We start from the raw sequence: 13,682 nt of genomic DNA on the forward strand, positions 1-13,682 counted from the left end.
TACTGATCAAATTGTTTGGGCTCTTTGTAACTTTGTTATTATTTTCAGTTTCACCTGATTCTGCTGGGAAAATAGATTCTTTAGAGAATGTGCCAAATTATCAACACTAAAGAAAAAATACATAATAAACTTTGCGTTCATTGATTTGTTTCTGTGAAGTTAAATCTACAGATGGCTTGGATGTCTTGAATTTTCTTGAATAAAACATTCACCAAGAAGAGTTTAATCTCCTTCATTCTCATGTCACCTTAATTACTGAGAATCACATGTTCTTTACTGGATTTTTGACTATAAAAATTGGTGGAGATAAAATTTTTCATTACAAATGCAGAAGAGCATTATAATTTTCTAAGATGTTCTAGACTACTTTTGATTGGAAGTATGCACCATGCAACATTTAGTTTCTTTTCAAATGAGTCAAACTTTAAAAAATAACAGAAGTGGGTTCGTGTAATTCATGTGAGGTAAACTGCTTTCTTTAAATAATCTGTACTTTAATGTCTGTAATAACTTGAATGTGTTATAGTGGTGAATCTTAAGGTGAATTCAAGTAAAATGAGCATCTAAGTTTATACAAAAATGTTTGGGGTTGGGGAGAACATTAAGCAATTTATACAACACCTTTTTTTTCCTTGAATAAATCCTATTTAGAATTGTTGTGTCATATGATTCCACAGAATGTTCTTTTGTCCCATAGAATCTCCTGGGAATCCCAGGAGAGATACCTGAAGAGCTCTCCCTTCTCTTCTGTATTTTTTGTTACAAAGTGCATTGTTTATTTAATAGCCCTTTTCACTTGGGAATTGGTTCAATAAATTTCTGAATAAAATTTTTTCAGGATACTTATTTAATAATATCTTACTTCTCTTTGTGTGTTTCTTTGGAGAAGGAGATAAGGAGATACCCACATACCATAATACTTCACTATATTCATATCCAGTGACAGAGGATTTTGTGCCAAATTCTTGGTATTGCCACCTGCACAGTTAATGATAACCAATAAAATATTTTTCTAGTGGTTCTGTCACAAACTCCTCTGTCAGTGGGTTGTGTGAAGTAGTGGGGGTCATCTGGTAAATCAAAACTCTCTGCTTAATAACTGATGTAGTTATAATGCAAGAGATCAGTTGTACTAAAAGATACAGTCTGCTACAGTTTGTGTTGTTGTCACCAGCATGTTTCATTCTTCAGTTTTGTGTGAGAGATCTCCCCAAAAGGGAAGGGAGCAAAATGCCCATAATTTAAATAATTTGATCCTGTATGAAACAATGTCAGTTACATTAAGAACATGGTTAGTTAGTATGAATGTTGAGGCTCTACTCCTGTGTGTTTTTGAAGAGTGTTTATATTGCTCTAATTTCAGGAAGTCTGTACCCCACTGAACAGCATTTGGAGCAGAGTTCTGTTTCTAAAAAAACTATTTTCTTTCTAAAAAACACATTTTCTCAAATTGTCTGAAATTTGGTAGGTAATACATGATTAATACTTAATGTCACTGTAAAGCAAATTCTTGGAACAATTTATTTCATGCAGGCATGTATCAAGTTTATGAAAGGTTAATTTTTATTTTTTTTAATTTTTCACTTTCCAGATTCTGGGCAACAACAGCCAAGTTCAGTTGGAAATCAGTCCCACTCTGCCTCAGATCCTGGGCCAATCAGAGCCACTGCACCAATGTGGCGATGCAGCAGAATTATGCATATGCAGCGAGAATTACATCCAACGCTTTTGTCTTCCCTGGAAGGCATTGTAGATCAGATGGTCTGGTTCAGAGAGAATTGGCATGAAGAGGTATTTGGCTTTAATACACCTTCATATGTATGTATCATCTAAGGAAAAGTTAACTGCAAAATATTTATCTAATTTTTTTTTTTAAAACCATTAAAATACAACTATTTGGTTTGATTCATAAATTGATGTGTTTGTAGAACTGATTGTTCTGATTGGAGTTTTAAGGATCTTGGTTATTTTGGGAAGCAGCACAGAGGTTTCCCAAGACTATTAATTTGATGAATGTCTGTAGAATTTAAGCTGGGCTTGTACTGACTGAAAATTTATATTCTTACACTAAGTTTCACAGCTACCAGTTTCCTTCTTGATCTGGTGGTCTGTGACAGGTGGTGATTATTGTCTGAAGTTTGAATTATAACAGAGAGCAGATGGACATGCTTCTCCACTTTTATTATTTGCCTCTCAGTGTCAGGCTATTCTGTTCTGCCTCCCTAGCACAGTGTTTGTTTGAAGAAGGATTACTCATAGCACATCATTTTCTAATATATATCACAAAATAGAAATCTAAAACTTAGCTACTGTTGAAAGTGCAAGGTGTACTTTGTGATGCAGCATTTCCACTGCTCAGTTTGTTCAGTTGCAGTGCTAGTAAGAATCAGTGCTGACATTCTGATTGACTCTCTGATACAGTTTAAAAATTCAGTTTTAAATAAATGTTTCTGAGAGGCTAGTTTACTACATAAAATGCAGTGTGGGAATAAATACTTGGTGTCAAATCAGAAGGTCTTATCTTCCTGACTATGTTGTCCTTTTTTTTATTTTAATCCTTAGGTTCTTAGACAACTGCAGCAGGGCTTGGCGAAGTGCTATTCAGTTGCCTTTGAGAAAAGTGGAGCCGTTTCAGATGCCAAAATCACTCCTCATACACTGAACTTTGTCAAGAAGTTAGTGAGCACTTTTGGAGTAGGTCTTGAGAATGTCTCTAATGTGTCTACCATGTTTTCTAGTGCAGCTTCAGAGTCCCTAGCTAGGAGAGCACAGGCAACAGCTCAAGATCCTGTCTTCCAGAAGTTAAAAGGGCAATTTACAACAGGTAAATGTTTAAAGTGGTTTTTTTTAAATGTTACTTTTAATCTCCAGAGAAATTTCCCACCCAAAGTTCAACTGTGAAGGCATTCTGCTTTTTCAGTCTTCTTCCAGTATTTTTCCTAAAAGAAAATAAAGATGACATCACCTTTCTGTCACTCACCAAACCCGACGTAGTTTATTTCAGTCTTCCATGGAGTAATAAAGATAATTCAAGTGGAAACCAGACCTCAACACAGGGAATGAGTATACCGTTGTATTTTTTTACCTGAAACTGTGGTCAAATCACATATGTGTTTAAAGATAAATTAGATTACTTCACTATAATTTTGCAATTTGCGTAGAGCTGCCTGCTGTAGCTAAGGGACAATAATGATCTCTTATTTTATGGTGATGCCAGAATTTAATGAAATTTTCACCCCAGAACTCCAAACCGACAGTGCTGTATGAAGTCTTTCGAAACGACCTACTTCATATGAGTAAGATTACTTTAGTGTTTTGGATAACTAGATTATAAAAATTCTATTACACAAATTTACATCATTGTTAGGTAAATTGAATCAATAACTTTAATCAGATCTAATAAAAAAGATACTTAAGGGAAGTAGCTTTTTTGCTTCATTCGTTTTCTCTTCATCAGTGGAGTTACATGTTTGAGTATCTGATGTTGATTTAAAATTCTAAGAAAAGCTTGTGTACAGTAGAGCGTGGTTTTGATATATTTGGTGAAAAGTGTTAAAGACGTGCAGCTATATGTGACAGAAGGTGACATTGATTGGCATCACTGTTTTGGATTGCCAGGATTTTGAGTTTTACATCTGTGTAAACTACATCAGCTTTTCCTTAAAGATAATTGTGGAGTTAGATGAAAATGAATAGTTAAATACAGGTGTTGGTATTTTTTTAGCAGAATAATTCAAACTTACTAGTTGTTCAAAACGGGAAGGATAGAATTTTGGTGAAGACCTGGGTTTTCCTCTTTTTCTGAATGTACTTCTTCTCTTTACCCTACTGGGACTCTCACTTAGATCATTCTGGCACGAGTTAAAGTTCTATCATAGCTTTTATCGCGATTTTAAAAAAACATCCCCTTTCTACATGAAGTTGATTCCTCTGCAAAAGTGAATCTTGCATTGAAAAGTTACTCTTTTTAGAATTCTAAGTTACATAAAGTTTCCTTAACTTAAAATTATTTGAGGTCAACACAGCTACTGAGAATTTAGAGTTTGACAAGTAGACTTGCAGTATTTTTTCAAGCATTTTACTGACAGTGTTGTGAAAATAAGTGAACTTATGGGAATCTTGTGAAAGTAACTCAGTTGTAGATATGACCTACATATCTTGTGCATGCTATGTATTGCATGATGCCCTTTTTGAAGCACAACAGTTGCATGACAGCAGATAATGAAAGTCCTGAACCATATGATTCAATTTTTAGTGGATGAAGTGTACTAGGGAGTGAAATGGAAGTAGAAGCATTCTATGTGTCTTTAATGGAAGCATACAGGGGGGGAAAAATATCATTGGGCAATGATGAATGGCATGAAATTTAACAAGTCCAAATGCTGGATTCTGTACCTAGGGTGGGGTAACGCCAGGCACAGATAGAAACTGGGAGAGGTGTGGCTGGAGAACAGCCCTGCAGAAAAGGGTCTGGGGGTGCTGGGTGGCAGCAGGCTCAGTGTGAGCCTGCAGCGTGCCCTGGCAGCCCAGAGGGCAAACTGCATCCCAGGGTGCACTGAACACAGCATGAGCTGTCAAGAGGTGATGATCCCACTGGATTCGGTGTTGGTGAGGCCTCACCTGGAGCACTGTGTGCAGCGCCGGGCCCCACAGTTGAAGAAGGATGTGAAGATACTAGAATGTGTCCAGAGGAGGGCAACAGAGCTGGTGGAAGGAGTAGAGGCAGTGTTCTGTGAGGAGTGGCCAAGGACTTTGGGCTTGTCTAGTTGGAGAAAAGGAGGCTGAGGGGCGACTTCATTGCCCTCTGCAGCTTCCTGAGGAGGGGACGGGGAAATGGAGATGCTGAGCTCTCCTCCCTGGCATCCAGTGGTAGGATGCGTGGGCATGGATCAGCGCTGTGCCAGGGCAGGTTTAGACTGGACGTCAGGGAGCATTTCTTTACTAAGAGGGGGGTTGAACGCTGGAACAGGCTTCCTAGAGAGGTGGTTGATGCCCCAAGGCTGCCAGTGTTTGAGGCATTTGGGCATTGTCCTTAATAACATGCTTTAATTTTTGGTCAGCCCTGAATTGGTCAGGCAGTTGGGCTAGATGAGCGTTTGTAGGTTCCTTACAACTGAAAGACTCTGCTCTACATTTAATACAAGTTTAGACTTGTTTTTCATTTTTAGTAATGGTTTATATGTATTTACATTGCAATAGTAGTGTAGTCACTTCTTTATTGCTGTGAAAGTTGTTAATAACTTTTTGTTGGATTTGAGTTCTTTATGGTCTGGTACAGTATCTCTTAGTTTTTTTACTTTGAGTGTTAAAGAGATCAGGGATTTCAGAAGGTGTAAAGGAAAACTAAATACATCACCAGGCTCAAGGCTGCAAAATACAAAGTAATGTTTCAGAATTTTGGAGAAAGTTTAATTACAATTCAGGTACAATTTTTAGTTAAAAATGGAGGGGATTTTCTGTTTTTGTGTGCTGCTGTGTATTTTTTCAATGTCTTCATAATACTTAAATGGCAGTTAAGTTTTCAGGTTTGCTATCTAATCACAGAATTTTAAAAGAATTATATGGAACAACATACAAAACAAAGAGTAACAGTAGTCCTGGGCATAAAAATCATGTAAATCATCAACTGCAACATGTTTCTTAGTAAACTTCAGTTTAAAAATAAGTAATTTCTGTATTTTTTTTGTTGCAGACTTGATGTTTTATTTTTCAAGTATGATTAAACATGAATGTCTACAGGATTAAAATAATTATTTTGCTTAGTGCTAGATTTGATTTTATTTGAATCTAATAAATTCAGTGTTTTAATTCACAAATGAAGTGTGGGAAGACATGACATTAAACTGATCAATATACTTATGCATTTTTGTAATTTAATTATGCAGGAAATGAAAATGTTTTAATTTTGTAATAACAGTAAAATATAAATAAATGAATAAGATTGTAATTACTGTACTGATGATAGCAAAGGCTGTTTTATGAGAAACCATTTGTAAATCATGCCTACTGTGTCCTTTTGTCACACTAGAACATTTATATTTGTTTGTTATTCTGATTCTCAGTACCAGTTGTATTTAGATGATGGACGGATAATTACAGTGGTTGCCTTCCATTTCAAATGTATCCAAGCTGAGGAGGTGTCTTGGAGTAAACTCTTCAGTTATTTCCAGATTAATGTTGGCAGCTATGTTTTATAGATGCTTTCAACGATATTTGGTTGCATAATCATTTCCATCAACATCTGAGTTGCATCTTGATTCCTTTTTGGAGCCAGTGGGGACCCTCACACCATTTTTTATATTCTTAATACTTTGTCTGCAGTAGTCTGGACGGTTGAAGCTTTGATAGGTCATCTTTTTCCATCCTAACGTTATATATTTTAAAACCAAATTTTACTTTGAATTTTTTTTTATTGAACTTCAAATGCATAACTCTTTGACCATCTGTTCTTTGTTCCTTCTCTCCTTTTCTGCTAAACCTTTGACATCAAAGAACAGGCAAATGCTGAGAAATGCTCCCTTTGAGAGCTGTCTCAGCAGTGAAAGGAGGAGGAAAAACTGCCTCAATTGTTCTTTTGTGGGCAGATGATAGTTTAGAGTTTGGATTGGTTTCTTTCTACAACCATCTCTCCACTAAAGCTGAATATGAATGGAAAATTCCAAAATATACCCTTAAAGGGCAAGAGAATTTTTTTGAGTTTTAGCACCCAGCACAATGAATAATATATTTACTGTGAATGGAAACTGTAATCAGAAGGAAGCTTCTTGAAGTCTTGGTGTGGGGAGAGGGCAGAGGAGAGAGCTCTGTTAATAATTTTCAGATTTAAGGATTTTTTTTTTTTTTCTTAAGTGAGCATAGCATCACATTGGTAGCTATTTACTTTCCTTATAATTTTTATATAACAGGATGTTATCCAGAAAACCCAAACAGATTAAATTTAGCATTGTGTTTGACCTTGGTCTGGTCTTTGCAGTCGTGGTTTTCTGGAGCTGACTGATAAACTGGAAGTTGTGCTTCATATTCTGCTTAACTGTTACTGAGATTTTTCATGTTTGTTGGCTCTCCAAAAGTTTTTGTAAGATAAAGAACCTTTGGAAAAGTACAGAGTATATAAATGTCTGAATAATAACTTCAGAAGCAAGACAGCTCTTCTTTCTTGGACAGTGCTTGGATCTTCTTCAGTATCCTATGTATAAAGGATTTGAACTGCTCTGCAAAGCTAAGCTTACATTTTAGTCCTTAGTCCTCCATCATCATACCTGATGGATGTCCTGGGTCTTTAGTTGAAGATGCTTGGGTCATGAACTTTCTTTAGCAGCTTTGTTTATGCTCTGAATATCAATCTTTAAAATCTTGCAAGTGAGCTATTTCTTGTGCTAAAAACTTTAACTGACTAGAACTGTTTTCTGCCAGTGTAGCAGAAGGGCTTTGTTTTAGTTATAAGTCTTAGTTTGGAGGCGTTTTCTTTGTCTTTTGATGGTATGTTAATGTTCTGTAGGTCAAGGGTTTTGAGGGGACAGAAGGTTTGGCCCTCTGATTTAGCAAACTATTGTTGTTGGTTTTGGTTTTTTTTTTGGTGTTGCTTTAGGAGAAGTGATGGTGCAGCCCTCATTCAGAAAGTATTACGCTTTTATCTAGTTAAGAACTGTCAGGATTTTTTAGGTCTGTCTTACTGGTAGAAAGATTGTCCTCCCTGTTTATCCTTTCCTTGAGAGTGGCAAGAACTTGCCGATTATGCTGGACTGGATGGATTCAAGTAGCAGTTTTGGAGTTATTCAAGACATTAAGTTGAATGTGTTTTTTTGAAATACATATATCACACTTTAAAATCATTAGCGGCATTGAGAACAGACAGCAGGCTTCCTGGGTTGAAATGCAGTGTGTAAAGTATCATGGTCTTCTGTGAATGTGTCTATTAAATATGAGGAGGTAAACTTCCTATTCTGCTTAGGAAAAAATGGTGTAAGCAGTAAGGTATTTTAGACCAGCATGTGTTAGCTTTAGAAGATGTTTTCCAGTATTAAGTACTGGAAAAAGTGGATTTGTTTGAAACAGAAGTACTATTTATATAGATTAAGATGTCTGCAAAGCAGAGAGACTTTGTATGCAAATAATGTCTGGTCTTGTATTTCCCTTTCTTCTGGCTGAAGTGATTTTTCTTCTCAGGCTCTCTGTGACATGAGCAAAGAGACTAACTGAACTATGTTTTTTCCATCTGGCACTGGGAAACAAAACAACAGAAAAATCCTAAAATAGGCTTTTCAACAAACTAGAGCTAATTCTCCTTGTGAACTGATATTTTTACTACTTGGGTGATTCACATTGGCACAAAAACTAATTTCAGTTTGGGGATACTTTCCTCGACTTCAGGGATTCAGGAGGTAAATGATTCACTAATTTTGTCACTCATGAGATGATTTACTCCCACTGCTCACTAGAGGGTAGGCTTGGGATAATAATAATAGTGTTTTACAGTGATATTGCAATAGATGCACTGCCCATTCCTGGTAGAAAAAGAAAAGGGAATATTACAGAGTTTTATACTAATTTCTAACATCTGTAAATATGAGACTGTATTTTTCATTAGAGAATTATTTCTTACAGAAGTGGAAAGGATTTTGTATATGCTGCTGTTTTGGGCTGGTGGATTTAAGACTTTCGCTGAAAGCTTTTAGCATATCAGTTTATTGTGGACACACAATGAATATGTTGGGTTATGAGTTCTCTGATATTTTGTTTCAGTAACAGAATAGCAAAAGGAAAAGAATCCTAGGTTGCTTTATTTTATTTCATAATAGTATCCTGTACATGTGAAGAAGGGTGTGTATATAGAATTATATGAACTCTTCTGGCTAAAAAGAACAAAAGTACTAAGCTTGTTGGTAGGAGTAGGTCTTGTGGATAATCAGAATTTTGAGTGGTTTTAACTGAGGTTGAAAAGCACTTTTATATGCAGTAGTTGCTGCGTGCATCTACTTAATTCGCTATTAGCGTACTTGCAAATAGATGCTTGTAGCATATTTATGTGGTCAAATTAATTTCCCCCCTGAGTAGCACTGAGATTTTTTTACGTGTTTCTTTTTTTTTTTCTGTCAGCTTAAGAAGATATTGTGTGTATGCAACATACTGAAACATAGGTTCTGCAATAAAATTCAAACTTGTTTTTGAGACTGTGTTAATTTTCTGTTGTATTGAACCATAATGAATCTCAGAAATAGTGAATTGACATTCTTTCTTGTTGTTGCTTTTTCACTTGTAACATGTTGAACTTAAAACAGCATCTTTTAGACTCTAGTGTGGGAGTACTTTTTAAAAATTCAAGTCAGTTAACTTGCACAATTGGGGATACCATAACTAATGAGGCTTACAGAGAGAGCAGTTTATATTGTTATCTGAGTATGTTTAATCTTTCATTGTGGTACTAAAGTGCTGAACCATAATTTCATGTATGTGATTTATTCATTTTCCTTCTTTTGGGAAATTCAAACACATGTATTTATTCATTTATTTATTTATTTGCTGTGTTCTGAAACTAGTTAAAGCATCATTGGAAAAAGATGGCACTAGTGTTGGCCCAGGAAATGGTCGATATTGCAGTGATTTCTGTTACAGAATTATTTGCATAGTATATTGAAGAGCATGTATTGACCTTGAGAAAGTTCTTATTTCACTTTCATGGGGCCTAGAGGAGATGGTTCCATGCTGCAATACTGTTATGTTGCAAAGAAAAGAGCAGGCTGTTTGCATAATATTGTCATTTTTGCTTAGGCTGTCATATCTGTTCTTCCTGTGGTGGCATGCAGTTGTTATCTAAGCCAGGAAAGAATAAGGAGAATTTTCTTACAGCTCAATGGGAGCGTAATAGTAATAGCAATTTTGCTACTTGTCCTGCAGTTGCTCGCAGATTCTATATTGTATCGTTGGTTGAGGCTCTTTCATCCCTTTTTAAAAGTAAAAAGCCTCCACTGAATTTAAATAAATAAATCAATCACTTCTAATGAAACAGGCAGAAAATTATAGTACTAGACTGTAAAATAAGCTTACTTTTCCTCTTTCACTAAATGATCTGGTCTAACCTAATAATTTCATTTATTACTGCTTTCTTTCTATGCAGTCCGTCTGGTTGCAGTATATAGACAGTTAAATACAGTAATATTTAGAGTAATATTACAGAGTACTGTGTCCAGCTCTGGGGCCCTCAGTATAAGGACATGGACCTGCTTGAGTGGGTCCAGAGGAGGCCATGAAGATGCTCAGGGGCTGGAGCGCCTCCCTGTGAGGACAGGCTGAGAGAGTTGGGGGTGTTCAGCCTGGAGAAGAGAAGGCTCTGGGAAGACCTTATAGCAGCCTTCCAGTACTTAAAGGGGCTACAGGAATGGTGGGGAGGGACTCTTCATCAGGGAGTGTAGGGATAGGACCAGGAGTAACAGATTTAAACTGAAAGAGGGTAGATTTAGATTAAATGTAAGGAAGAAATCCTTCCCTGTGAGGGTGTTGAGGCCCTGGCACAGGCTGCCCAGAGAAGCTGTGGCTGTCCCCTCCCTGGAAGGGTTCAAGGTCAGGTTGGACAGGGCTTTGGGCAGCCTGGGCTAGTGGAAGGTGTCCCTGCCCATGGCAGGGGGTTGGGACTGCATGATCTTTAAGGTCCCTTCCAACCCAAACCGGTCTGTGATTGTTTAAAATTTTCACAGTATGTTTTCTAATGCTTACATGACTGTAAAATAGGAAAGCCTTGAGAAGTTCAGAATATTTTAGACCTGTGTACAGAAAAGAGGTAGCAGATTCTGACAAGTTGAAGTTATATATAATTTTAGGACTTTTAGTAAAAGATTTTCTACAGAGATGGAATATTCAACAGAGACTGTCTTTTAAAGGCAGTACAGCTCTATGTGTGTGTTCAGTTTGTACTGTTGAATTGTAGGATTTGTTTTCCTCCAGGATCTACTGTTGTATTGTTATTGCTGTTTTATGATCCTATGCTAGTTAAGGTCTGTCTTTTTCTTAATGATTCTTATTCTTTGTTTGTCTGGAGCTGCTAGTTTTAATTTGTATTTAGGGTTCATAGGTAGTCATGTTTCTCTGCTGGACTTGCTTGATAGTATGCTTTCCTTTTTTTGTGTGAGTTGCTGCTTGTACTAGCTTTTCATTTTACAACAGTATTTGAGACCAGTGTGGTGGTTTTCTGCATAAGACGTGTGTGCTACTGTATGTGGGACTCCCTAAAGTATTCTACTAGAGGGCATGTGGCTGAAAACCTCTTTGAAAATGTGAACTTCAGACACTTGAAAATTAAATACTCTGCACAGAATTTGAAATGCTGAGGATGTTTTGTTGTTTTTTTTTTTCTTTTAGACTTTGACTTCAGTGTTCCAGGGTCAATGAAACTTCATAATCTTATCTCTAAACTGAAGAAGTGGATCAAAATTCTGGAAGCAAAAACTAAACAGCTTCCAAAGTTCTTCCTCATAGAGGAAAAGTGCCGCTTTCTAAGTAATTTTTCAGCTCAAACTGCAGAGGTAGAGATACCTGGAGAATTCCTTATGCCAAAGCCAACACATTACTACATCAAGATAGCAAGGTAACCTAAAAATATCCTTTGGTAGTTGTAATTTTGAAAACAGAGAAGAAAATGAAAACCTCCTCCATCCATCCATCCACTCTGCAGAAGTAGATGTGTACATTTCATATATTTAAATTACATACATGGACTCATACTTTTGTATAACACCTTTATTTTTTTATTTCATCCTCTTTTGGTAATTTTACATTGCCTCACTAAGCAACTGTACTCTTACAAGAACAACATATTTGGTTTTCCTTTAGGTTGATATAAGTTGAGATTAGCTCTTCTGTTGTAGTCAATAGAGGCACTTCTTCAAAGGAGTGCTAAAAGTCTGATCTAATGATTGATTTTGCTCAAGATGGTGTTTTTTTTTAAAAAAAATATCAAACAGAAGAGCTTTTTGAATATAAAATAAACCATGGGCTAGCTGGATAATAGAATTGTACCTTGTAATGCAGTTGTACTGCCTTATTTCTTTGGTGTGTTTTTAATTTAAAAAAAAAAATAAATATTTTTTATGACTTTCTTCCTGATAGGTTTATGCCCAGAGTGGAGATAGTTCAGAAACACAACACTGCAGCTAGAAGACTCTATATCCGAGGCCATAATGGAAAGATTTACCCATACCTGGTAATGAATGATGCTTGCCTGACAGAGTCTCGTAGAGAAGAGCGGGTATTACAGCTTCTTCGCCTTTTGAACCCCTGCTTAGAGAAAAGGAAGGAAACCACAAAAAGACATTTGTTTTTCACAGGTACTGAAAAGAGATTTTATATTATTTAAAAATCATGTTATACTCAAAAGATTACAATTGCTGAAGTTGTTGACAACTACTAATCTCTGATAGTGAATTTTTTGAATATTCAGAAGGTAAATTCACATCTGTCTAGGGCATTAGTCTTTTCTGGCATTGTAGCACCCCTCTGAAGAAGTAAGGTTGATTGCATGTGATTTAGGGTAATTTTAGAAGGGCTTACATGCATCATTTATGGTATAAAGTTCAGTTGTGAGTAACATATATAAGGCAGAGGCGTGCCCGCTGGATCTGTTGCTGTGGGAGTGGATATGTGTACTTCAGAAGAAGCATTTAGAGACAGTTGGAAAGGGACAGAAGAAAACTTTTTCTCCCCGGATTGCAATATGTGAATACTGACTTTTTTATCTCTTCTTCTACATAATGCAGAAGAAGAAAGATTATTTTTTTTTTTTTTAATTTTTTATTTTTTTAGAGCTTTGAATTGGATGCAGGTCTTCTGTTGAGTGTACATCTATGAACCTGTAAAAGGTTATTTGGTTTGGAGAGTACACTTTGCTGACAGCACCACATGGCAGTGCTTGAACATTACAGAATTATCAAACATAGTGAAGGCTGAACACACAGTCTTAATTCTTTCTTCTTCCTTGTGTATCTTGGCTTTTTCATGTGTCGATTATGAATAATTCATTCATGAAATGAGAAACAGAGAATACCCGTGTCTCGCCTGGCAACATACTTGATCTGCTTGTGATTCAAATACAGTGTAAATGTTTTAAAATAGTTAAACTCTTTTGTTTTCCGGATACTAAGGCTGTTGTCAAGTTCCAGCTTACAGCTGTGTAGTTACTTCATATTAATATATAAACACTTTTTAGAAGGTCAGTCAATCACTGACTAGCTTCACATAAACGAGTTCTGTATATAGCATTAGTTCTAATAATCCTTGGTGAGCAGAAAATATATTACGGGTAAGAGCAATTTTAATCAAAGACTAAGACAAAGCTGCTACTTTGCTATTGTCCTTTTAAAAAGTGCTGAGATCTGATTTTTAAAAAGTATGGTTTTATCAGTCTTCCTTTTTTGGCTAGTAATACTTATAGACATGTAGTTGCTGTCATGAGCTTAGGTGGCCAGGTGATGGAAGTTTCACCTGCAGAGCTAGAAATGCATGTTTGAATTCTAGCATTAAAAAGATCAAAATACACAAAGCATTTGCTATAACAAAAGGTGAATATAGTATCTCTCTATGTATGTGAAGACAATTCTACATCACTCTGAGGCTAAAATAACAGAAATAGAGTAGAAAAAGCCTTGAAAGATATAAACAAGGCCATTGATACAAAAATACATCCTCCCCCCCCC

The 13,682-nt window shown here is 36.2% G+C and overlaps 1 protein-coding gene across 1 annotated transcript in view; it reads left to right on the forward strand.

Moving 5' to 3' along the window:
- TRRAP (transformation/transcription domain associated protein) overlaps positions 1 to 13,682 on the forward strand; it is a 100,414-nt gene that overhangs the window by 80,069 nt on the left and 6,663 nt on the right. The window contains exons 63-66 of the mRNA XM_026859158.1: positions 1,592 to 1,791; positions 2,563 to 2,824; positions 11,353 to 11,578; positions 12,100 to 12,317. Of these exons, the coding sequence (XP_026714959.1) occupies positions 1,592 to 1,791; positions 2,563 to 2,824; positions 11,353 to 11,578; positions 12,100 to 12,317 (906 nt within the window). The remainder of the gene's footprint in view (positions 1 to 1,591; positions 1,792 to 2,562; positions 2,825 to 11,352; positions 11,579 to 12,099; positions 12,318 to 13,682) is intronic.

The sequence above is a fragment of the Athene cunicularia genome, assembly GCF_003259725.1.
Source record: "Athene cunicularia isolate RWA chromosome 14 unlocalized genomic scaffold, athCun1 chr14_part1, whole genome shotgun sequence".
Lineage (NCBI taxonomy): Eukaryota > Metazoa > Chordata > Aves > Strigiformes > Strigidae > Athene > Athene cunicularia.